Genomic DNA, 25,893 nt, shown 5'->3' with positions numbered 1-25,893 from the left:
ATCACCTCCCCCACCTCCAGGCTGGGGCTGCTTTTTCATTCAGGCTGCCTCCCTTATGTCAGTGTCCTCCTCCTCTCCCCATCCTCTGCTAGATGCCAGCTCCAGTGGCGTTTGGTAGAAGGTGGGCAGGTGTCTCTGGAATTGTCCAGTTTGGAGTGGAGGGAGGGAATGGGTGGGGGAGAGACTGGGTGGGTGGGTTTGGGGAGCTTGTGCACGATGCATGTCTGGTGTCTTTTGTTCTACTCCAGACTCCTCGTGCTTTTGTCTCCTCCTCCTCCTCTTCCCTCCCTCCCTTCCCTTCCTCTCAATTTACATCTTTTATAAATGTGCCAAATTGCAAGGCCTAAACCAGGAGTGGTTTCCCAGCAGCCCTGTGGGGGGAGGTTGAACATTGAAAATGTGTGTACTCATTTAACATATGTGAATGGTCAGAGCAGTAACACAGTACCACAGAGAGACTGAGGGACAGGTGGGCAGAAGGACTGGGCCGTATTTATTTTCCCCTGCCCCGTATTTATTTTCCCCTGCCCCCAGCCCATCCAATCCATGCTCCCCAGACCCAGAGGTTGTTTTGGCTTCCCATCTGTCTGTCCATGGGCATCCATCCTGTGTCTGAGGCTGGCCCTAGCTACCTGCAGAGGAAAAGATTTCTTGTCTCCAGACCTCCCTCTTCCCCTCATTTATTCCCTTTGTCACAGTGTGCCATTCACATAGGAAGAGGAGGATTTTCCCTTTATATCCATACTTCCTGCCTATTGAGGCTCTAAAGAGAGAGAGAGAGGGAAGAGGCAAGGAGGGGGATATAAGAGAGAGAAGTAGCATGCAAGGAACTTGGGAAAGGGCAGAATGGGGAAGGCCCACATGGAGGGTTAAAGTAACACAAGGGGAACTTAGCTGCCCTGCAATTGTAATGCTTGGTTTCCCAGAATTGGGCTGGGAGCATTTGCAGCTCATACACCCCCTCCACACCCTCACTGAGAACATACCCCAAAGAGAGGTGTAAGCAGACAGACATAGGGAAGCAGAAACACTACAGAGGATACAGGTGGGAAAGAAACAATGGTTAGAGTTAGCAAGTTGGGATTAAGGGAGGAGAGATCACAAATCAAAGGAAAGGAGGTTTGGGGCTGAGGACAGAGGTGAGGGCTCTTCTCTAGACCTTCTGGAGAGCTCACATGCTTTCTTGACTCCAGGCTGACCTCAGTCTACATCCCTTATGCCACAACACAACTTCATAAGCAGACAGTCTTTGGAGACCTTCCACTATCTTTCTGTGATTCTCCTTTTGTCTGCTGCTTTCCCAAGATTCTCACAAGTCCAACCCCACTACCTCAGTCCTTTTCCCCCCCAGCCCAGCCCAGCCCAGCCCAGCCCAGCCCAGCCCAGGTCCTTCACTCACTCTCCACTAGCAGATTTGTATTGGCACTGTCTTCTCCAGCCTGGCAGCAGTAGGTGCCCTCATCAGTAGGCTGAACATTGTGGATGATCAGACTGTGAGTGACACCGTGGCTTCGAAACTCATACTTTGGCCCAGGTGGCAGATCGACCCCACCCAGCAGCCATCGAACATGGCCACCTGCCCTGGACACAGTCACTTCTAAGGCTGCCCTCCGGCCTGTTAACACTGTCTTTTCTCGAGGGGGTTTGCGACAGATCTGGAGAGGCAGGGCTGGGGGTGCAGGGGAAGAAAAGAAATAACAAAGAGGATGTTTTTATTGAGAGTTCCCACCCTAGGATTCAAGTCATGTTATTATCCTTTTGTTCTCTGCTGCCCCTTTCTGAAGATTCCTGCTCTGGCCTTAAGAATGTCCCATTTCATCTGCCCTTGAGTAAATTACCACCAGTTTTCCTATTTATAAAATGAGAGGACTGGGCTAGATTAGCAAGTTCTAACTTCTTAGTCTAGGGAGTGACCGCTTAGGGGACACCAAAGAACTCCTTTAGGGTAAGAAAATACCATTATCCTCTCCCCTCCCCAATCAGGGATATATCACAGCTACTTCCCCATCGGAAGGTCTGTGATTCTAGGCAGGTAGCAGTATAAACCACAAATCTTCGTCCTAAGCCCCAAATGGTCCCTTCTTACCCTCGACCTCTAGCTGAGTGGAGGACTTTGCTTGCCCAGCTTGGAATTGGATCTCTCCAGAATCCTCAGCCTGCAGCTCACTCAGCATCAGGGAGTGCAGGTTCCCTGGAGGAGGGGGTGGGGTTGGTAGGAGAAAAGTGGGGTCCACTCACCGTTAGGCACAAGTTGGGGGAGTTCTCTAGAGAAGAACACTGGGCCATGCGGGAGAATCCTGTTGGGTTATTGAGCCATCCAGTTCTTAGGGAAGGTGAGAACTGGAGATGGAGGGAATGGTCTTGGAGACAGGACCAGGGAGAGGGACTTTGGTAGGGGGGAGGGGTGTGGTGGAGGGGGATGGGAGACTAGGGAAAGAAGTTAGGCAGCGGTGGCTTTCCTGTTGCTGCAGGTGGCCTGTGTGTGTGTGTGTGTGGGGGGGGGTAGGGTTCTGGTTTGGAGGATCGGGGAGGGATGTCAGCTCTCACACCTTCCTGTCGAATTCGGACACGGCCCCCCGGACGCAGGACGCGGCCTCCCAGCAGCCAGCAACCAGGGATACCGGGCTCGGACACCGTACACTTGAACGTGGCGCCGTCGCCCTCCCGGGCTCTCACGGGTTTGAGTTCAAGCAGTACGGACACCTCCCTCTCTGCCAGGCAGGACCATGGGGGGGGGGGGTCGAGCTGAGACCAGGGCACCGCCCCCTCCCCCGCCGCCCGGCCAACCAAGAGGCACACCAAGCTGACCTCTCGGGGGGTTCCCAGGGGTCGGGATCCCAAAGCACCGGCCCCCATCCCCCTGACCCCAGGGCTCCCGCCCCAGCCCCCGACTCCCCGAGCAGAGTGGCGGGAGCCCCGGTACCCACTCCGCACGGTGAGGCGGGCAGTCGTAGCTTGGGCGTTCCCCACGGAGCAGCGGTAGGTGCCCGCATCCGCGGAGCTGCAGTGCCGGAGCTGGAGGAGCCTGCGGGAGCCCAGAGCCTGGATCCGGAGCCGAGGACTGGGTGACAGCTCCCGGCCGTCCTGCCAGCGGGAGGGGGCGCGGTCACTGGGGCGACGAAGCCTGCACTCTCCCCGCCCCCCTGAGCTCTTGGGGTCCCCCGCTCCCGCCTCGGGCTCCCGGTGCCTCCCGAGCCAGAGAGCCGGGAGGCGGCCTCGGTGACTCCTGCTGCTCCCCGCTGGAACAGAGCTCACCTTCCCACCCATGCCACCAGTCTGTAAACACGCCCCCGAGCCGGGGTTGGCTGGCTGCCTGGTGCTACGAGATCCCGCACCTCCCCGCCTTCACCCCAGCTTCTCTACCCACGACCCTTCTCAAGACCTCCTTTTACCCAGATTTCAGCTGCGAATGCAGGTATTTGGGGAGATGCAATGCACTTCTGGTGCCGAAAGGCTCCTTACCTGATACCCCGACTTCCTCCTCCTCTCACCCAGCTCCCCCCCCAAGTCCCCTCCTCCCACCCTTGATTCTGGCAGGGGTACCGGATTCATGCCGGCACAGCATGGAAGGGGGTCTTTACAGATTACACGTGCTCCACTCCCCTTCATTTTGCAGATGAGGAAACTGAGGACCAAACAAGGGAAAGGACTTCCCAGGGGGCAGACAGCTTTTCAACAGTATATAAAAGTATGAGAATAAAGAAATACACACACACACACACACACACACACACACACACCACACAACATATATGCACATGTACCTTTATAAACATATGAAGATAAGACAACTTTAAACATATAAAATGTGTATAAGCACAACATATAAACATAAACATAAATGGCATGCAAACAAGTGTCTGTAAATTTATAAACATACAAATGCCATAAAACTATACCTATATATGAATGAACATATAAATGACATAAAACACATATAAATGTTTAAACATAGATATGAGCAATACAAATATACATTTATGAAATATAGATGACAAGCACACATGTATGTAATAGAAATGGAGAAACAAGTGGCATATAAACACATAAAAATGTGCACTTGTAGACATATAAATGCCATATAAACAGATATGTATGTATACACATTTACAAACCTATAAAGACATATAATAAACAGCTAATAAATAGGTCCTTGGGCGGGGGGGGAGGTGTCAGAGGCTGGAAGCATGCTGATTCAGGAGCTGACCTTATCCCATGTGAGGTCGGCCTGGATCCTGGATAACTCACACTCAAATGTGACTGAGTCACCTTCTGTCACTTCTAGGTCCTGGAGTCCCTTCACAATGGCTAAAGGTACCTCTAAGGATAGACAAGAAAGGGGCAGACCGTCAGCAAATAGAAATGAAATGTGGGGGTGAGGCATGATCAGGAAGGAAGAAATGAGGGAGGCAGGGGGTGTGGGCCAAAGGAGACTGTCCATGTGGGATGGACACTAGAGGGCAGCAGGATGCTGAGGCAAATGTCTGAGAGTTGTTGGGGGTGGTAAACAGTGAGTGATGGAAATGATGAAGAGAATGGGGTTGGGGGTTTGTATGGGTTAACAGTCAAGGGAGATAGACCTTTCACTTCCAGCCGGGCAGTGCAACGCAGAGTGTCAGTGGTGAAGGACACAGTTCCAGTATCAGCTAGGCCCAGATCACTGAGCACCAGTGAGTGGTTGTGGCCCTGGACAGTGATTTGGCAGTTTCGACCAGGCTCTAGCCTGACCCCTCCCCTGGCCCATTCTCCAATCACCCCAGACTGAGACAGCTCCAGTTGGAAGGTGGCACTGCCCCCTTCAATGACAACCACATCCTGGAGATGATGCCGCACCTTCAACTGTTCAGCTATGGGAAGGAATGGAACAAAAATATGAGTAGATCCAGAGTCCCCAGCTGAGTGTGGATGGGGACACCCTCACCTCCCACCTAACTGAAAAGGAATCGTTAAACTTTGAATATGATACATGAGATTGTAGCTACCACTCCCTCTTGCTATGGTGCTATGTACGAGGGCACACTTAGCTGGCAGAGATTTGGGGATGCCCTCCCTACCCCACCAACATGAAGATTCTCATTCCTACTCCCTTCGGTCTCCTACCCTAAATTGATCTGGAGTAGACTCAGAAGGAGGAACATTCAGGCTTCAAAAAAATAATTTGTGTGGGCAGCTAGGTGGTATCAGAGTCAGGAAGACCTGTGTTCAGATCCAGCCTCAGACACTTAACACTTACTAGTTGTGTGACTCTGGGTAAATCACAACCTCATTGTTTTGCCAAAAAAAAGAAAGAAAAAGAATTTGTGGGGTTTCCAGGGGTGGGGAGGTTCCTGATAGGAGGGCTCTGTTTGTTGCCAGATAAACTAGGATTGGAGTGTTGAACAGACTTGGGGAAAAGTGTTTGGGAACAGAGATCAAACTCATATTTCACCCTGAGACAGGTTATCAGAAGACATGGATAAGGTTGCACTGGAATGGCAAGTTTGTTTGGCTATACTTCAGAGGAATGAAGGGATTCTGGGGGAGATATGATTCCATTTCCTCTACTGAACGAAGATGAGAAGAATCCTAGATAAGGAATGACATGAGCTAGGTCAAGAAAGACTGAATGTTTGAGGAAGTATTAAGAGGTGGGTATGGAAATGGGAATTTTGGTGGGGTACTCACGCCTCACAAGCAGCCGAGCCTGGGTACGGTCATGGTGGCTCTTGCAGCTGTAGATGCCTTGGTCACTCACCGTGACTTTGCGGATGATTAGACGATGCACTCGGCCATCCTGGACCACAGAGAACCTATCATCTTCAGGAAGAGGTTTTCCCCCTCGAAACCAGCTCACTATTCCTTTCCCCCCAACTCTGCTGGTCTCCACTTCCATACATAGATCCTGGCCCTCTTCAGTTCGAGCATCCTGTAGCCTCCGCAAAAACAGCAACTCAGCCTCTGAAGGAGAGGGAAGGGTAATGAATCCCAGGTGGGGCTAAAATAAGTGAGGAGGGGGATAAGGTAATAATATTCTTCATTTTCAAAGAAGACCACAGCAAAAGGGTGGCAATGCCATGACATGCATGTAAATTGGATTGGGGGGGGGGGTCTTGTGCTAAGTCACCAGCCTCCCTATCTTCTCTAGAATCATCTGGGTCCAATGGCCAGATATGAATTGGGACAACTGCAGATAGCCCTGGATGTGAGGCAATCAGGATTAAATGACTTGCCCAAGGTTACATAGCTAGTTAGAGTCAAGTGACTGAGGTAGGATTTGAACTCTCGTCCTCCTGACTTCAAGACCAGTGCTCTATCCACTGCACCACCTTGCTGCCCTAGAGGGTAAGGTGGACCAGTGAAGAGAGAGGAGGGAGGCAAGGTGCTTCTCAAATTTGTATTACCCTTTTCCAAACTTCTAAACTCTTTCTGATTTAGACTGACCTAGGAGTCTGGAGTCCCGGGATCTAGTCCAGGCTCTGCCATGTCAATTTTCTAAGTTTAATGTTCTCAGTTTTGTCATTTGCAAAATGAGAATCTGACCAAGAATGATTGAGTCTAGCTACAGTCTATGATTGTAAACTGAAGTTGGGGCAAAAGTGTTGGAAAATAAAAGAGACTCTGGAAGTAGTGGCAAAGATATGGGGTGGTTTTCCTATTACCTCTGACATGGAGCCTGGCTGTGGTCTCAGCCCCCTTGGTTTGGGCAGTCACCATGCCAGAGTCACTTATCCGGCAGCCCCGAAGGATCAAGGTATGGTTTGGGCCATTCTGGCTTGTTTCTACCCGACTACTAGGGGGAACGGAAGTCCCATTTAGAAGCCAGGTGAGCTCAGCATCTGGGGGGGAGACCTCACAGCGGAAGGTGGCATCATCACCCTCTTGGATGGTCAGTGGAGTCAGTTCTGAGACTAGCTTCACCTGGGGGGGTTCTGCAGGGAGAAGGGGGACACTGTTGGGCCAAGTGGTGAGAGAGGGAGAATTCCTCCTCCCTCCATTCCCTCTGACTGCCCTTCATACCACCCCAAGGCAATCCCAGGAAAGCCTACCTTCTCTCTCTCCTCCCACCCTCCTCCCAAACCCTTGGCTTCTTTCACCCTCCCCAGCAGTCTAGCTTCAATTGGTTGCATCTCTCCCCACCTCCCCAACTCTGGCCCCGTTTCTTCTCAAGATTCTTGTTCACCACTTGTGGTCTTTGTAAACAAAGCAAGTATAAAGTGCTTCCTAGTAAAATTTTTGTGATAATTCTTCCCACCCCCAACCCCTTTTAGAAAACTGAGCTGCAAATAGGAAGATGGGGAGAAAGGTTAGGATCAGAAGGGAGGAAGTAAGGAAAGCTGAAGGGGAGAACGGGATACTTAGGGATTATGAGAGCCAGTGGGGTTGGGGTGGGGAGTTCAGAGAGCATTGTGGAGGTCTGGGGTGTATGCAGGGGAGACTCATTACCTTCCACATTGACGAGGAAGATGCGGCTGTCCTGGGGGGCATCACAGAGGTATTCGCCGGCATCCCCGCTCCGTGCCCCCCTCACCCGAAGCACCCGCCGCGCCCCGGCCTCCTCCAGCCGCACCCGCCCCCGGCTGGCCAGCCGCTCCCCGTCTTTGTACCAGCGTACGGCCCCCCCAGGCCCAGAAAGATACACTGCCAGCTCCAGGTCCCTGCCTGGGGCGCATCGAACCCCAGTCCGGGATTCCTCCGGTGTCAACACTTTCACAGGGGGTTCTGCAGGGCCAGAGCCCACGGAGTCATGAGGAAGGCAGGGAAGGGGAGGGGTAGAGAGGATAGGACCAGGAATGATGGTGTGCATGGATGGATAATAAGTGTATGTATACGTGGGGGTGCCCACCCCCAGGGGCCTCTGCTCCCCCTCCCTCAGCTCTCCCCACTCCCCATAGACTGGCCTCCTCTACTCACCGGTCACCTGGACAGGGAAAGTGAGGCTGGGGGCTGCAGGGTGGGTCCCAGCCTGGCACGTGTAGTTCCCAGCATGAGAAGGGTGGGCAGCCTGGATAAGCAGCAGGCGCCGGGTACCCTCAGAACGAAGCTCCAGGTTCTCATCCTCTTGTACAGGGCTCCCGTTCAGACTCCAGAACACAGGGGCGCTGGCCCTGGACAGCTCACAGCTCAGGACCAAGGGCTCCCCCGCGGAGACGGACAGCAGAGAGGGAGCCTCCTCGGGGAGGAGGAATTGCACTGGAGATTCTGGTGGGGGTAAGTTCAGGGTGAGGAAAATGTTGGGGGGCCCCCACTTCTTTTTGTCTCCCTTTCCTGAGAAGTGCACTGACCAGCTAGGCGGACGTCAAAGGAGACCGCTTCATCTCGGGTCTCACAGACATACTCTCCAGCGTCTTGGGGCCTGGCATGGGGTAGGGTCAGGGTCCTCACAGGCCCCTCAGCTCCGAGTTTCAAATCTTCAGATGCCTCCACTTCCAGCCCGTCCTTGTACCAACATACACGGGCCCCCACAGGTGCCACCTCACAGCGAAGCTCCACTCGACTAGGGGACCTGAATTGCAGCTGAAGAAAGCGAGCTGATGGACGCACTATCCGTTCTGGGGGTACTGGTGGGAGGGAAAGGATGAGGAGGGGGTAAGGGCCTCCCTCCCTCAACTCCCATCAGGCATTGTGGCCCCTAGATATCTAGGTATATAAACTTTGACCTTGCCACTCTCTAGCTGTATGACCTCCAATAGGAGGCTCAACTTTCCTGGGTCTCGGTTTCTCAGTCTCTCAAATGGGAATAATATTTGACAACCTGAAGTGGTATTTTGGTAAATGTTTAACAACTGGCTCTCTGGAGGAATATATGTGTGTGTGTGTGTGTGTATGTATTATGTGTATACATGTACATATATGTAATACAATTATATACAAAATACATAATATAATTATATGGATGATGTATGTCCTTCATTTTTGAAGAAGACTATGACATCAGGGAGGTGAGGCCATGACAAGCACATGAACTGGGCTTGAATGAGGGTAGCTGTGCCTCACTTTCTCCTCCAGAGTCATCTGAGTCCAGTGGCCAGATATGAATCAGGACAACTTAAGATGACCCTGGATGTGAGGGCAGTAATCAAAGTTAAGTGACTTGCCTAGGGTCATACAGCTAATAAGGGGCAAGTGCCTGAGATCAGATTCAAATTGTACTCCTGAATCCAAGGCCAGGCTCTAGCTACTGCGCCACCTAGCTGCCCTATTATGAAACATATACTATAATTTTATACACACACACACACACACACACACACACACACACACACACACACTTTAAGTATAATCTGTATGTGAAGACCACCTGGTTCAAACTCATTATTTTACAGGTGGGGAAACTGAGACCCACTACACCAAGATTTGTAAAATAAGGAAGTTAGACTATATCTCTTCTGAGGATTTTTTTCTGGTTTTAAATAGATGACCCTATTAGATTCTAAGGTCCAGGGAGTCTACCAAAGTGGCACAGGTAGACAGTGCAAAGTCAGTATCTTTTAGACTCAGTCCTCTTTTTTCCTACCAGACTATCTCTCTCTTTAAGGCATTGCTGGGGTTTGGACATAGATAGGTAACGGAGGAGGACCTCAAAGCCTGGGCAGGTTCCTATTTAGTGTGGTAGATGGATAATAGTGGACAGAGTACTGGAGTTAAGAAACCTCAGACTCTAGTTGGGTGGCCCCGGGCATTGAATTTCCCTATATTTAACCTCTCAGTCTCAGTTTCCTCATCAGTAGAATAGGAATCATAACATGAGCTACTATATAAGGTTTGTTGTGAGGATCAAGTAAGATGACCTATGAAAAATGCTTGATAAACCTTAAAAAGCTATGGAAATGCTATTATTTTATTTCTCTTCTTTGGGGCAATTTGATCATGGGAATATTGGGATATGATTTCTGGGAACTTGAACTCTTTTGGTTTGTTGTTCTATTTTTTTTCAGTTGTGGTTGACACTTGGGGACCCGATTTGAGGTTTTCTTGGCAAAGATACTAGAGAGGTTTGCCATGAAATAATATTTTATAAAATATTTTGTGATCCTTAAAAAAGTATATAAATGTTTTTTGTTGTTGTTCAGATATTTCAATTGTGTCTGATACTTTGTGATCCCAGGAACTTTATTATTCTATTAATGTGGAGACTATAAACTCCATGAGGGCAGGGGTTGATCCTGTCTAGACTTTATATTTCCAGCATAGCCTCTTACCATACTTTTTACCCAGGAGGAATCAAGTTAAAGTGAATTGTATTGTTCCAAGTTGGTTGCATTTTTTTCTCTTTCCTTTAAGTGCTAGCCAAATTCTTTGGATTTCTTTGCATAAACCAGATTCTGCTTCCATGTGAGTTGAGCATACAAGGTTCAAGAGGTGGGGCAGTACCCCATTAGTTCTGGGTATCTCAGTGAGTCAAAGTGGAGCACTGAGTGAAGAAGTGACACTAGGCACTTTACTGAGGAAGCATATGTCGTTGGGACAGAGGTAAGGCTGGGGATGGTTGTCTGGGAAGGTTTGAGTGGCTAGGGACTCCTTCCTTGCCTAGAGAATTATATCTGGGTGGGGTTAGTAGGGGCAGGATAGCTTTTATATAGGTTCTGTCCTATAGATCTCTTCCTTCATCTCTCCCTTTCCATCTTGGTGACCTCTGAGATGCTCCAGAAGCCAGTTTCTTTGGAAGGATGTCTGAGGCTTAGCTGTGAGAACTGCTTCCTCTTCCCAACTGGGAAGCTTCCTTACAAGGGATGGTAAAGGCAGCATGAACCTAAGGAAGAGACCCCTCTACACCAGAGAAAGAGAAAGGTCTCAGGGAAATTTGCAGTTGCCTTCCCAGACCCCTGACCTGTGACAGTGACGATGAAGAAGGCTGAGTCATTCCCTGCATCACACACAAACTCTCCTCCATCCTGGGGCTGGGCTGCAGGCAGGACTAGACGATGGTGAGGTCCCTCACTCTCCAGGACTAGGGCCTCACTCTCCTCTACCTCCAGCCCATCCTTGTACCAGCGCACAGGGGCTTCGGCCCGGGAAAGCTCACACATCAGGACCACTCGTTCTGAACTCACAGCAGTCACAGATACCTCATCCTTGGGGAACAGGATTCTTACTGGAGGCTCTGTAGAGGGGAGAAACATAGTCATATCTGGAAATGAAACTGCAGAGGATCAATCGTAGAAACACTCTGAAAACCATTCCAGAATCAAAGACTCTCAAGATGGAAGGGACCTCAGAAGTCATCTATCTCAACCCATGTATGGGAATCCCTGCTGCCATATTCTGATAGATGTGGTCTTGAATAAGGGGTCTTCACAGATCTCTACTCCTATCCCTGCAACTCACTCTCCACTCAAATCAATCCTTTCCACAATTCTAATGGTGGTCTGTTTTTCTTTGAAGACTTGAAAGTGATTCAAGACAGTGAGATATCATATAAAAGACAAGTTGAAGTAACTCAGAATGTTTTAGCTGGACAACAGAAGATTCTCAGAGTCATGAAAGCCATCTTCCCATATGTAGAGGGGGATTGGAATTTTGGACTCAGAGGACAGAACTTGTAATAATGGATGAAGGTTGTAGGAAGGCTATTTTGGTTGCCTAATATAACTGTCCAAGGAGGGCATGGGTCTCCAGGCAATGGGGCCATTGTGGATACAGTTGTGGGCTGGACCAGTTAGCCACTGAGGTCACTCAACTCTTGAAATTCTATGAGCTATCCAAATTCAACACCCCCAGTTTCTCCAGCTGACCTTGTAACCACCTTGTAACCCCCTGCAAAAAGCTAGTCTCTCTAGCTAAACTCACACATACATTCTGCTTTTCCCAGACAAGCCACTCTGAGCTGACTACACCAACCCGATTATCACCATTTGCTTTCCCCAGGTGCTCCTGTAGAAGGGCAGATGTAACATGAGGCGGTATATTCAGTGGGGGAAAAATGTAGGATTTAGAAATCTTATGTAAAATATGAATCTGAAGCCTGGCCTTTCTACCTATGGGACCTTTGGTAAGTCATGTATATTCTGACTTTAGTTCCTCATCTGTAAAATGAAGGTAGGTAGAATAGTCTGCATCTAGGTGGAGGTCATATTCTCTGCCAGTTTGAACTCAAGATCCTAGGGTTATCTTCTCTCATCTTTAGCTGTTCCCCTCACCTTGGGTGTTGGGTTTGCATCCCAGGGAATTTCCCAAATGCTGAGCAAAGACCTTCTTGCCCAGAAGTACCCCATTTTCCCTATTATACTGAGAGTGGGAGAAACAGAAATCATTAGATGGATGGAGCTTCCCTCCGTTCTCTAGGTCCAGTCTTACTTGGTCCCTGACCTGTGATAGTGACATTGAAGAAAGCTGAGTCTTCTCCAGCCTTGCACACAAATTCTCCTCCATCCTGGGGTTTGGATACAGGCAGTATCAAGCGGTGATGGGGCCCCTCACTCTCCAGGACCAAAGCCTTACTCTCCTCCACCTCCAGCCCATCCTTGGACCAACACACAGGGACTCCGGCCTGGGACAGCTCACATTTCAAGACCACTCGCTCTGAGCTGAGGGCAGCTATGTTCACCACATCCTGAGGGGATATAATTCTCACCGGAGGGTCTGTAGTGGGGAGATACAGTCACCCAGAATCATGGACAGTTGACTTCACATGCATGATGGTAACAGATAAAGCTCTTGTTTATTGATGGGGAAGCTGTGCCAAACAAGGATTTAGCTAGGGCATCCCTTGCTCAATAGCTTTGTAACATTTGTCTTAGAAAAAGTAGCTGTGACAATGTGAATCTATAGTCTGCCCTCAGGAAGAAATGTAGTATCTCCAAGCTAGAAGGACCCTAAAATGTAATCTATTCTAACCATAACTGAACCCTCTTCACAGCATAACTAAAAGGGGTCATCTAGCAGGAACTTATTACTTTCTGTGTCACTCTTTTTGGGGTCAGGTCCTAGGGGGTGAAGTTAAGTCAACATTATAAGCCAGGCATATGCTACGATTAATATAGATATGTGTGCATGAATATATATATATATATGTGTGTGTATATAGTTATATAAAGATATATACACATACACACATATACATAAGCTATAAGATGTTCCCTGCCCCCAATGAGATGATGCCTAATGGAAGAAGAGAACACATAAGACAGAACTGAAAAGAGAGGAAAAAGCCAGGATGGCTGGCCTGACCTGTCTCTCGGAATGGAGAGTTTTACCTTTTATGGAATATCCCTGAAAACTGAACTCCTAGACTCAGTCCCTTCTATATTCCCTCCCATCCCTCTATGATTGGGATGTCTGAGAACAGACTCTTCTAAGCCCAGCCCCCCGCCCCCAGTCCAGAGTGATGGAGTAGGACTGACTAGCTCAGGTACCCCCCACAGGGCAACTTCAGCAAACCTCTTGCCACCAAAGTTAAGCGGCTAAATATATTTCATCTCTATTTCTAGGAACCTAGTCTTAGAACCCATTTTTCAAGAATTCCCCTTATTCCGCTCCCCAGAACCTGGCCACACTGGGCCACCTGACCTGTTACAGTTAGGGTGAAGAAAGCAGAGTCATCTCTGGTGCTGCATACAAACTCGCCACCATCTTGGAGTCTCACAGAAGGCAGCACCAGACGATGTTGGAGTCCCTCGCTCTCCAACACCAAATCGTTGCTCTCTTCCACCTCCATCCCGTTCTTGTACCATCCCACCAGAGCTCCGGGCCGGGATACTTGGCACATCAGGACCACTCTCTCTGAGGTCACAGCAGTTAGGAACATCTCATCTTGGGGTTGTGTGATCCGTACTGGGGGCTCTGAGATGGGACACATGCAATCATGGTCAGGGGGTGTTGTGAAATTCAAATGAGATCAACTGTTTTCAAACCTTCTAAGGAGATAAATGACAGTTATAATTATCATCATCATCATTATTATTGTTAGTCACCAGTCACCAGGCTTCCAGTCTGGGTATGACTTGATTTCCTAGGGCTTCTCTTGCTGTCCTACTAAGCACCAGCAATAAAACGGGGGTGTGTAAGTAATGTTTTACAACTGGGCTTATGTGAAAGACCCAGAGGTTTGAGGGGACTACAACTCAATGCACTGTGTATTCTGAATAAGGATGTCTCAAAGTCAGATCAACAAAGCTCACCCTTCTCAGCTGGAAGCCCACCTTGCTATGAATCCTTCATTCCCCAGTTCTAAATCTCCCTCCTTTCTTGATGTCTTTCCTCTAAAATTATCTCCCATTTACATGTTAGAGACTGTGTGTGTGTGTGTGTGTGTGTGTGTGTGTGTGTGTATACATAGTTGTTTACATACTCTCATTCTCCTTAGAATGTAAGCTAACCTTAGAATGAGGTTATTTCCTCAGAGTTTAGCAAGATGCTTGGGTCTTAATAAATAAAAATCCTTGTTGATGAATAGATATGAACATCTCCATTCACCATGAAAAAGACATGAGGCAAGAAGGAACCAGGTCCCAGTATAAAATCACAGAATTTCAGACATCTTGGAGGTCAGTCACCTGGTTTGATCTATACCTGAACAGTATATCCTCTTCCCTATCCATTCTGGGCAGTTGTTTGACCTTTTCTTGAAGAGAAGCACTAGAACCCACTAGCTCCTGGAGTCACTATTAGATAACTGTTTCAGCAAAGTCTGGATTGTATATGTGTGTGTGTTTGTGTGTGTGTGTGTGTGTGTGTGTGTGTGTGTGTGTGGTGTGTGTGTAGTATTTGAAGGCAATTCAAGATGATGAAAGCTATTAAGATCATGTCATGCAAACATGGGATGAAGGAATTGGAAATGTTTATGCTGGAGAACAGAAGGCTCAGGGGATATCCTTCAGTGTTTGAAGGATCCTCATGTGAAGGAGGGATGACACTTTTTCTGTTTGGATCCAGAGGGTAGAACTTGGAGCAATGAATGGAGATTATAGAGAAGATTTTGATCACCTAATAGAATTTTTTCCACTTTGGGAGGCATGGGTTCTCTTTTGCTTGAGATCTCCAGGCAAAGGCTGGGTGACTGACTACCCAATGGGACCATTATGGATACAACTATGGACTGGACTCTATGGTTACCAAAGTCATTCAGCTCTTGAGATCTTATGAGCTATCATACTTTTGTTCTTTTTTATCATACTTTTTTTTAGGTTTTTTTTTTTTTGCAAGGCAAATGGGGTTAAGTGGCTTGCCCAAGGCCACACAGCTAGGTAATTATTAAGTATCTGAGACTGGATTTGAACCCAGGTACTCCTGACTCCAAGGCTGGTTCTTTATCCACTATGCCAGCTAGCTCCCCCCATCATACTTTTCTTAAGGCTTCTTTCCAAATTCATCACCCCCAGTTTCTTCAGCTGATCCTGGTATAGTACAATTGCATCTTGACCATTTATCTGGAACCTCATCCAGCCTCCCCAGCTAGATTCATGTTATTACTTCTCACTACACAGCCTGCTCATCAGTGACATGCTGGTTTAATACAAATCAACCCCATTCACACCATTTGCTAGTTCAAGAAGTATTGCCCCTCTTCTCTCTTTAGCTACTAACCTCACCTCTGGTGTCATATTTATATCCCTAGACCTTCCCCTTGTATTGGACAAAACTTCACTGTCCAGAAGACCTCCCAATCTCCCTATTGCCCTGAAAACTGAGAAATAGAAGAACATAATCTAAACAGTTTCCAAGAAACTCTCATACCCACCTGTGATGGTGACATTGAAGACAGCCAGGTCATCTCCTGCCTTGCACACAAATTTGCCACCATCCTGGGGTTGGGCTACAGGCAGTATCAGATGGCAGTGGGGACCCTCAGTCTCCAGTACCAGTGTTTCACTCTCCTTTACCACCATTCCATCCTTGTACCAGTGCACAGGAACTCCAGCCCTGGACAGCTCGCATCTCAAAACCACCTCTTCTAAGCTCTCTGCAGCCACAGACACCTTGTCTTGAGGGGATATGATCCTCACAGGCGGTTCTGCAATGAGAAACATTAAAGATCATAGCATCATTGAGACTCAAGGTTAGATTTTGTTATATTCCTTAACAAACACTCACTAATGGGGTCATAGCCATCCTTGACTATGGACAGAGTCCTGGAGTTTGGTATACTTAACCCAAGTCTGAAGGGTATGGGGCAGGGAGAACATCTGGTCTGAAGCCCCTGTGAAATGGGACCCCTGATTTAGTGTTAGCCTGAATGTCTGCATGCAAACTGAGGGTTATTGTTATGGAATATTGACACCACAGAAATATTATTTAAGAGATGACTCTAAGACTGAAAAACAGAGCTACAATTCTGGGCCAAGGATAACATTTATTGAAGTAACCCCGAATTAGTTGGGTAAGCCAGTCCATTAAATGTAGAACATTTGGCCTCACAGAAGATGCAAAGATTTCACTTCTGATTTTTTGAAATAGTTAAAATAATTATTTTTTTCTCCTCCCCCTTTCTTATTGCTCCTGAGCCCTGGGGTTGCTCTCTGTAGGTACTCAATGTTTTCTGGGTCTTTCAGTAGATAAGGTCAAGTCCAAGCATGTTTTTCATCAGCCTTGAATCCTGTTAACTAGGAGTTCCCCAAGGTGAGATGAATTCAGTGGCAATCAGAATGAGTCAGTTCAAGGCCATATCAGCTATGTCAGAACAATGTCCCCAATGTGATTCAGTAGGAATGTTTATACATTTTTATAGCAATATATCAACTATGCCAGAATCAGGTCATTTCATTTATGGATGGAAGCAACCTCAGTGATGTCACCTTTATTAGAAGCCTACTTGGAATTTCCCCTGTGGCCACAGTTTATCAGTAGGGTCCACTGATAGGTCAGAATAAAAATGTAGGATTTGGAAACTGGAGACCAGATCATAGTCAATTCTGAGCCAGAGAAGAAGATGGAGACCACAGGTGCAAATAAATACAATGTTGAGACTGAGGGGAAGGTAATGTATTTGATTATCTGTGCAGAAAGGCGAGTCCCTAGAATGAGTTTGTGGTGCAGAAACTTCAGGGGAAAGTATTGGATTAATGGGACACGATAAGTATCAGATATTTTTGTAAAAGCTATGTTTGGTTTTTTTGAGCCTTTCTATACCACAAAGCTAGAAAGTCTCTTGGAGATCATCTAGTCCAGCCCTCTTATTTTTCACATGAGGGAAACTGAATAAACGTATCTATGCTCACACAAGTAGGATGTACAGGGAGGTAGATTTGGGTCAAATTATAAGCAATACATTTCCAACTCTTCTCCAAAGGACTGTAAGCTTTATGAGGGCAGTCACTTTTCTTTCTTCCCTTTTAGCATACTACTCTGAATTGCAAATCAAATTAACAAGCATAGAGTAAAGCACTATGTTAAGAGATAGGAATATTAAAAAAAAAAGGCAAAAACACCATTCCAGGGTTCAAATTCTAATCCCCTTTATAAAGGGGAACATAGAGCTGAAAGACCCAGAAAACAGTGAGTACCTGCAGAGAGCAGCCCCTGGCCTCAAGAGCACTGAGAGGAAGACAGGGGAGTGATTAGATATAGACAAAACATGTGCAGTTTAGATGAAAGATCTCAGAACAAAGGCCATAAACAGTGAGAAGAGGATTTATGAAGCAGTAGTGACTTCAAATGATTTTGAAAGAAGCCAGAGACTCTTAAGAGGCAGAGATGAGGGGAGAGAATATTCCAGGGATTGGGGAATAAGGTGGGAGAAAGACTGTCCACTGTGAGGACCAATAGCATAAATCAATCAGAGTATGTAGAGGATAGGGAAGTGTAAGAAGACCTGAGAGGTAGGACGAGGTCAGGTAGTGAAGGACTTTAGGTCAAAAAATGATTTTCTATTTTATACCAAAGAAAATGAGGAATCACTAGAGTTTACTGAATAGGGGGTCTGACATGCTTAGATTAGTATAACAGGTGGTAGGGATGGTTGACAGTGGGGAGAGACTCAGGCAGGAACAATGATTTAGAAGGCAATAACTATCTCCTGTAACACTGTAATCATCCAAACAAGAGTTGATAGTCTGTGTGAGTGGAGAGAAGGTGATATATATAGCCAAGACTATGAAGGTAAAAATGCCAAAGTTTGAGAACATACTGGATATATGAGGTGTGAGTGAGGAGTCAAGGTCAAAGATGACACTGAGGTTGTGATGAGCATGGGTTATTGGGAGGCTAGTGAAACTCTGGACCATAAAGGGATATTGTGAAGAAGGGAAGATTGGGGGAAAAGAAAATGAACATGGAAAGTTAAGAATAGATATTTGTTGTTTGTTGTCGAATGCAGTGGTTTCCTTGTTAGATGATGACCTTTCCATCAGATAGTCAAAGAAATTCTGCATGATTCTCACCCATCAGGTGTATTATGAAGGGAACCCTTGCATGAGAAATAACTTCTCAAGGCCCTTCAACTATAATGATTTTAGAATTTTTTTCTGTTAGCACAGAATAGTTAGAAGATCCTAAGCCAGTTTGTCTCCCAATAAGGCAGCCTCACTATCTGGTCCTGGGTTCTCTGTTTCAGTCAACAATCTAAATTCCAGAAGTGAGACAGACATGGGTGATGAGAGAGAGTGGAAAGAGGATGGGCTGATAACATGTACCTTCATCAGGAACTTCCAAAAGTGACCCCCTATCCTGGGTATGCTGACAGGTAGCTCCTACTTTATCTAGCTTGGGACCTTGAAGCTCCAGCCCTCTTGCTCAGAAGTCTTAGCCCAATCAGTCCTCTCACCTTTGATGGTGACCATAAAGAAAGCCAAGTCCTCTCCCACTTTGCATACAAACTCTCCCCCATGCTGGGGTTGGGCAGCAGGGATCACCAGGCGGCATTGGGGGCCCTCATTCTCCAGCACCAGGGCTTCACTCTCTTCTACCTCCAGGCCATCTTTGTACCAATGCACAGGTGCTCCAGCCCGGGACAATTCACAGGTGAGCACTATCTGTTCTGGGATCACGGCCTCGATGGATACCTTTTCTTGAGGGAGCACAATCCTCACGGGGGGCTCTGTGGAGGAAAGTACACATACCCCACATAGATACAAACACAGTCATAATGGCAGAGTTATAGGCAGTGGATTACCCAATAGGCACCCTAGACATGAATGGGCCTAGAAGAACCCCCACCCCTGTGTTAAGGGTTAATGCCACCTTGAAAGCACAGGTATCAGATGCTGCACCCTGCCTATCTTATGTTGTCATACGAACGTATCACCTACTCATACTACTGTGATTTGTAAATTTTTATGTATATAAACTCTCTCTCTCTCTCTCTCTCTCTCTCTCTCTTTCTGTATACACACTCACATATATTCCTATACTCACACACAAAGGGAACCTTTTATTATACATTTGTTGTTCAGTCATTTTTCAGTGATGTCCATCTCTTCTTGACCCCATTTGAGGTTTTCTTGGCAACAGTTCTAGAATGGTGTCTTTCTCCAGCTCATTTTACAGATGAGGAAACTGGGGTTAAGTGACTTGCTCAAGTTCACACAGCTACTAGGTGTCTGAGGTTTGATTTGAACTCAAGATCCAGATCGTCACTGTCTGCACTATGGTGCCACCTAGCTGCCAATGTTTAAGTAGTCTACAAAATATATAATTATCTAGACCAGAGATGTCAAACTTGTACTACATGTGGCCCATCAAAACTTTGAAGTGCAGTCTGAACCAGATTAAAATATAATTGTGTGGGGGGGGGCTAGGTGGCACAGTGGATAGAGAACTTGCCCTGGAGTCAGGACTACCTGAGTTCAAATCTGGCCTCAGACACTTTCTAATTACCTAGCTGTGTGGCCTTGGGCAAGCCACTTAATCCCATTGCTTTGCAAAAAACCCCCAAAAAACCCCAAACAAAATATAATTGGGAAATGTTTGTTAAAATAAAACAAAACATAGATAATGTTTAATTTACGGTTTCCCATGTCAGTTTGTGACCAACAGACTCCCTTTCTGTTTGATCTGACCCCATTGTCTTATTGCCCAAGATGGATATAAATTTGATTGGCCCTTGAATAGGTCCATCACTATTATATCCATCTTGGACAGGTACTGCAGATGGACAGGGGCTGAGTCCACCGAATGGGACAAAGATAGTGACTTGCTTTGGGGAAAAGGTACAGCATTTTCAACAGCCTCTGTAACAAAATCTCAATTTTTTAACTCCAACATCCTTCTGATGATACCATATGGCAGTGAGTCATGGGAATGACTCTACCTCTGAGGAATCATAAATGTGGGTCAATGAAAGGGTGACGAGGAGGAGGTTTGTGTGGTGGGCATCAGTACCTAGGGTGAATTGTGCCAGTATTAGCATAAAAGACACTGTCCAAGACATGTATGACTGGAAAAGGAGGGGGTGGGTCATGTGGTAAGAATGAAAAATAGCCTTTGGACAAACCAGTATAGTATAATACAACACCCTCAGGACCCCTGGAATGTTAGATCTCCTAAGGGAAGTCTCTCAGTTATGCTGAGTGAGTCTCCCCTTCACCCCAAGAAAGATTTATGGGAGAGCCTAGACAAAGGGTCTCCCAGGATAAGAAGGTATGAAAGAATTATAATCTGTATTGTTGGACCAAGCTCCAACATTGATCAGAGAGCTGACCCATGGAAATATTGAAGCCTGATAACAGTATAACGAATGAGTTGCTGAATTCAGGCACATTGCCAAGATGGAAATCATTTGCCTTTACTGAACTGAGATTTAGACGATTATGAAGTCTCTAGCCTCCAATATTTAGGTTTCAGAGCAGGATATTTAGGGGTGGAAGAGGGAGGGGCTCCTCCCTCCTTCCTCCTCTCTCTTTTCCAATTGACTTGAAAGTTGGTTGGAATAAATAGGTCCTTTGGATAATTTGGGATTCAACCTGACCCCCTTTGTAAGTTGGGTTTCCTGGCACAGATATAGAAGTGCAGAGAAAAATGAGAATTTACTTCAATTTGCCTATTCTCTTATTAAGAACCTAATTTGAGGCCTTGAGGCCTGAGGACTGACCCCTTTTGTCCCTGTTCCTTGTTCTTGCCTTGTTTCTCTGTGAGGACCTCTGCGAGGAAATGATGTCCATTGTCACAGGTGAGGGCTGGACAGGTTGTAATTGGACCTGGTCAGAACCAGCCAGGTGCCTTCCTTTTCTATTCTATACTGACATTTACTTGACAGCCCCCTCAAGCTACTGGCTCTGCACCTGTCCCAAAGCTACGTTCAGTGGCTGTGAGCTTAAGGATGATCTTTGCTCATCTGTCATTCAAGAGCAAACCCATGCTCAGGGGGTGCTGGGGGTTAGGTCTTGTAACCCAGAAACATCAGTGATAGTGATAGTGATACCTCCATCAACCACCACTGGTCTATGACCCTCTTGGCCTGGATGTCGCCTTCTCCCCACTTGGCTCTCCTGCAGATGAAGGCTGAGTTGTTTTTTTTTTAAAAAAAACTTTTCCCATCATTTAGGAGAAAGGAGATGAGGGATTGCACCAAGTTCCTGTGTGGGCCCTATGTCCTTCCTATTGCTAAGCTGTGCAGACAGAACTTCCTGCTCAAGGTCTCCCTCAAGGTCACATCACAATCTCTGAATAAACCTTCACCATGTCCACTCTGCCCCGCTTTGGTTGCACATGCAGCTTGCCCATCCCACCATTTTAATAATGGACCTCAGTTTCCTCATCTGTATAATGAAGAGGGGAAGAGACCTCTTACCCAATTTATTGGGCTGTTGTGAGGAATTTCAAAGCACAATGGGGATTGTGGGCTATTGAGGTTATATTATTCTTTCCCAGGAACATTGATTTGGAGCTGGAGCAGAACTCAGAGGCTGTGTCTGGCCCCTTTGTAGGACAGATTGAAAACTGAGGTCCAGAGACCTCTAACTTCCTCCATCCTCTTGGCCGAATCACCCAGTAATTGAGAGACAGCAGGTTCTGAAACCTAGTCCTTTGACTCCAAATTCAGAGATTGTTTCTATTGAACTCTACTGCCCCAAAGTTGGGCAGGTAGTAAGGGTCTGAGCCGAGACCATTTATGCTCAGGTAATGCCTTGCTGCCTCTTCTAGTAGCTAAGGGGTCCTTTATTTACATACCCACCTTGCACATGAAGCATGGCAGAGACGTGTACACCAGGGCACTGGAAGGTGATGAGGGCCCCGCTGTCCTGGAGCCTGGTGGCTCGGAGAAGCAAGCTGTGATGGGGGCCCTCTTGTTGCACCAGGTACCCTTGGGCTTCTCCACTGGGACCCGCCTCTGATCCCACTGCCTTGAGTTCTGTTCCCTTCAGGAACCAGATGCCTTTTACTGAGGTGGAGAGGTCGAGGGAGAAGGTGGCATCATCCCCTTCCTGTACACACACATCTTGGAGGCCCCTCTGCACCCGAGCCGTGGGCACTGGGAAGGCAGGAGGTGTTCATTAGAGTCAGAAGGTGTTTGTGGTTTGGGCTAGGGTCAGTGGAGGGAGGGGAGGTGAGCCACAGAGAGCCGGCAGAGGGGGACTCACCCAGGTGGACTGAACCCGGAAAGAGCATGTGTGGGCTCTGGCCGTGCTCGCTGACCACAGAGAGCCGGAAGCGGTAGTCCCCCTCATTGGGCACGCTGTCTCCAGGCACCTCCACGACACCAGCAGCTTCTGTGGTAAGGCACTGCACCCAGGCATCTGTGCCAACCTCTTGCCGTTCTATTCGGTAGGTATAGGCCGTGTCAGGGGCAGGCACTGGTGGTTTCCAGCTGAGCAGGGCTGTATTGCTACGTCCTGCTCCGAGCTCAACCGCCACTGGGGGTCCTGGGGGTACCTGCTTCACACCTAAGATAAAATGTGTCAGGCTCCAGTAATCAGCCCCCTACCCACCTGAGCTCTGCCTGGGTTGTAGGCTGGCCTCAGGCCCGTCCAACAACCAACCTCTACCATACCTAGCTCTAACCTTGCTTCCAAGCTGCCACCCTCATGCCCTCCATGGCTCCTCCTCTCATTCCCTCAGGATTCTGCCCTGATGCCAAGTCATGTCCACCTTCTCTAACTCTCTCTTGTTTCCTGTTCTTGATACTTGGCATGCTCACTCAGCCGCTAGACCCTGCCCTACCCAATGGCCTCTCACCCTCCTCCCCAGTTTTCTTAGACTCTTGCCCCTTGGCCATTCCCATCCTTACATTTGACTCTCAGCCTGGAGGAGGTGTGAGAGGAGCCCAAGCTGAAGGTGACCACACCAGCGTCCTGGCGTGTGACCCCCACCAATACCAGGATGTGTGTGTGGTTGGAATTGGTCTGGATGATTCGAGGTGAGGCTGGCAACTCCTGACCATCTCGGGTCCAGTGCCCAGGAGCCTTGGCTTCTCGAACCTCCACCGACAGCACTGCGTTTTCTCCTTCCAGCACGTCTAGCTTCCTGGGCAGCCGCCTCTTGATGGGTCCTGGGGACACAGTGGGGTGAGTGTGTAATCCTGGGTTCAGCTTCGCTCACTCTCCCACCAGCCTCTATCAACCTGGCCTGGTCTGGCTGACCTCTGACAGCTACAGTGGCTACTGTCCGCACACGGCCCCGCATCTCACACAGGTAAATGCCGTCATCGTCAGCCTCCAAGTCATGGATGATAAGGCGCCGCACAACTCCTGCCTCTCCCATCTCATACTTGGGGCTGGGCAGCAGCCGCTGGTCTTCCCGGTACCAGGTTGTGATAATGCCCCGGGAAGGCACCTGGCATTCTAGAACGGCATCCTCATGCTCTTCACCCTCCACATTCTCGAGGGGAACTGAAAACCGAACTCGGGGCTCTGGGAAGCAGGGATGGGGAGGAGAGGGAGAGGGAGAGAGAGAGAGAGAGAGAGAGAGAGAGAGAGAGAGAGAGAGAGAGAGAGAGAGATACACACAGAGACAGAAACAGAGGAGAGAGAAACAGTCAAGAAATGTCTGGAAAGAGAGCTCTTTCCCCAAGATGAGATGCCTTTCCCCATATAATCTATCACTTTTATACCACAGGGATAGAGTTTCAAGGGGACAGCCTGGTTTCACCAACTAGACTGTAAGCTCCTTGAGGGCCGGAGATTATCTGGCCCAGAGAGAGGGGGCCTATGCTAGGTGGCCCCCACTTCTCCCATACCTCGGACATGGAGCTGGACAGCGCTGAGAGTGTGTCCGGCGGTGTTGCGGGCCGCGCAGATATAAAGGCCACAGTCAGCGGGCTGGCAGTACAGGACCTTCAGCACGAAGCCTCCATCGCGGTCCCGGTAGAGTAGGCGCCGGCGCCCAGGGCTCAGGGGCTGGCCTTCCCAGTGCCACTCGGTCTCGGGCTCTGGCTTGCCAGTCACGTAGCATCGGAACTTGGCATGTTTCCCCTCGCTCACCCAGAAGCTTTTGGGGGCAGGAGGACCCTGGCCTGCAGGATCCCTCTGGCTATGCTGGGGGGAGCTTCGAGGGGTCTCCCATGAGGGCTGGATCTGGAGCAGGGCTGCGGCCAGCACGTGCCCATGTGTGTTGCTTGCGTGGCACACGTAGACGCCTGCATCTGGAAGTCGAATGCCCCTGATCCGGAGCTCATGGCCCCCGGCCCCAGTCAGGCCGTTGGTCAGACAGAAGTGACTGCTCTCCCAGATCTCCTCCAGGAGCCGCCCGTCCTTCTCCCAGTGGATGGCAGGTTCTGGCCACCCACCTACTTGGCATGTCAGGATTACTTCCTCACCCTGCTGCACCCACTGAGACTGTGGACCTTCCAAGAACATGGGGGGACCTTCCAAGGACTCAGAAAGTAAGTCTGGGGACTCCTGTGAAAGGGTGGGGGCCTGGGCTGGGGCTGAGGAGAGGAATGTAGAAGCTGTGTCCAGAGGACTCGGGGTCCTGGATGTAGGAAGGGGACCTTGCAGAGGGATTGGGCTGGGAGACTCCTGGGCCCAGTCAGAGGACCTCTCTGGGGGGCTGGGGGCTGGAGGCTCTTGGATAGTGAGGGCTGCCGCGGCATAGGCCTCCCCAGATGAGTTTTGGGCCCGGCACACATAAACTCCAGCGTCTGGGACCCCAGCTTCCCTTACCAGAAGGCTATGTTCAGCCCCCTCTGTCTGAAGACACAGCCGGCTAGATGCCTCCAGCTGTTGCCCATCCTTCTCCCAAAGGACGGTGGGTGGAGGGCAGCCTGTGAGGCAACACCGCAGGATGGCATCGGTGCCGCGCAGGACCTGGACGGGCCTTGGGAAACGAAGGAAGCGAGGGGCACCCCCAAGAACACCCATCCCTTCCATGGCCATGTGGTCCAGCTAACGCTGTGGTGGAAGAGAGGTCCAAGAAAGGGGAAGGGGAAGGTAGAGAGGCATAGTGAGCATGGGCAGCCAGGGCTGGTAGGAGTCAAGGTCTGCCATAGTCAGCTGGGCAGCAGCTCCTATTCCCTCACCCCCGTCCCTCCAACACCCTCCTCCTTTCCTCCTTACCCTCTAGGTCCAGCGGGAGATGATACTCAAGGGAGGCTATTTTGGGACCTTCCCACTTTATCTGCAGCCTGAACCTGAGAGGAGCTCTGTCCGTCCACCCGTCCGTCCAGACAAGGTGGTCGGCCCTCCTTACTCACTGCCCTGCCTTCCGCTACACTGATATGCTCTTCCCTCGGCCCCCTCCCCACAACCTGGGCCTCCTCCCTCCTCCACTTCCAGGCCTAACCCCCCGTGGCCGGGCTTGGGGCCTGAGTGTCACAGACGCCTGCAGCTGCCAGCCCCAAAAATAATCTCTGATGACACAGCTGGATGATAAGACACTAGCCTGGCTCCTCCAGGCTAAGTATAGAGCAACAGAGACCACCCCACCCCCCAGCCCTGCCCCATAAGCCTGGGGAGCAGCTGCAGTCTGAGAGGGGCCACAGCTGTCTTGGGCCATAAGATTTTCTAAGGGACTGAATAATTCTTAAGGACCAAGAGAGCCCCTTTTAGGGCTGAGAATTCCCCTTCCATCCCTGCTCCCCAACCTTGCCCTGAAGAAAATAAAGTG

General features: G+C 48.8%; 1 protein-coding gene across 2 annotated transcripts; it reads right to left on the bottom strand.

Annotated features, from left to right (window-relative positions):
- Nucleotides 1–470: 470 nt before the first annotated feature.
- On the bottom strand, nucleotides 471–25,666 carry OBSL1 (obscurin like cytoskeletal adaptor 1). 2 transcript variants are annotated; one of them, XM_074191286.1, is made up of 23 exons: nucleotides 25,344–25,666; nucleotides 24,026–25,178; nucleotides 23,430–23,699; nucleotides 23,078–23,338; nucleotides 22,431–22,733; nucleotides 22,025–22,321; nucleotides 18,677–18,949; nucleotides 15,656–15,928; nucleotides 13,486–13,758; nucleotides 12,286–12,558; nucleotides 10,808–11,080; nucleotides 8,262–8,537; nucleotides 7,891–8,178; nucleotides 7,423–7,698; nucleotides 6,639–6,908; nucleotides 5,665–5,937; nucleotides 4,581–4,847; nucleotides 4,208–4,320; nucleotides 2,928–3,084; nucleotides 2,550–2,711; nucleotides 2,087–2,191; nucleotides 1,400–1,669; nucleotides 471–632 (listed from the first exon to the last, which is right to left on the bottom strand). In XM_074191286.1, the coding sequence occupies exons 2-23, from the start codon at nucleotides 25,161–25,163 to the stop codon at nucleotides 625–627; spliced, it is 6,099 nt and encodes a 2,032-aa protein (XP_074047387.1). In that variant the 5' UTR covers nucleotides 25,164–25,178; nucleotides 25,344–25,666; the 3' UTR covers nucleotides 471–624. The 2 variants fall into 2 exon arrangements, with proteins under 2 accessions (XP_074047387.1, XP_074047388.1); XM_074191287.1 differs by lacking the exon at nucleotides 7,423–7,698.
- Between the last annotated feature and the right edge of the window lie 227 nt (nucleotides 25,667–25,893).

This window comes from Macrotis lagotis, chromosome 6, assembly GCF_037893015.1.
Source record: "Macrotis lagotis isolate mMagLag1 chromosome 6, bilby.v1.9.chrom.fasta, whole genome shotgun sequence".
NCBI classification, from domain to species: Eukaryota; Metazoa; Chordata; class Mammalia; order Peramelemorphia; family Peramelidae; genus Macrotis; species Macrotis lagotis.
Note: the sequence above shows the minus strand (reverse complement) of the source record. Positions and strands in the feature narration are given on the sequence as shown.

Bases quoted from the DNA above. Each gene is read 5' to 3' on its own strand.
- OBSL1 (XM_074191286.1), bottom strand. From the start codon at position 25,163: ATGGCCATGGAAGGGATGGGTGTTCTTGGGGGTGCCCCTCGCTTCCTT. The intron at 22,734-23,077 runs GTAAGGATGGGA...ATTTTATCTTAG, and splicing joins CTCCAGGCTGAGAGTCAAAT to GTGTGAAGCAGGTACCCCCA. The intron at 13,759-15,655 runs GTGGGTATGAGA...GTCCCATCTCAG, and splicing joins CTTCAATGTCACCATCACAG to AGCCCCCAGTACGGATCACA.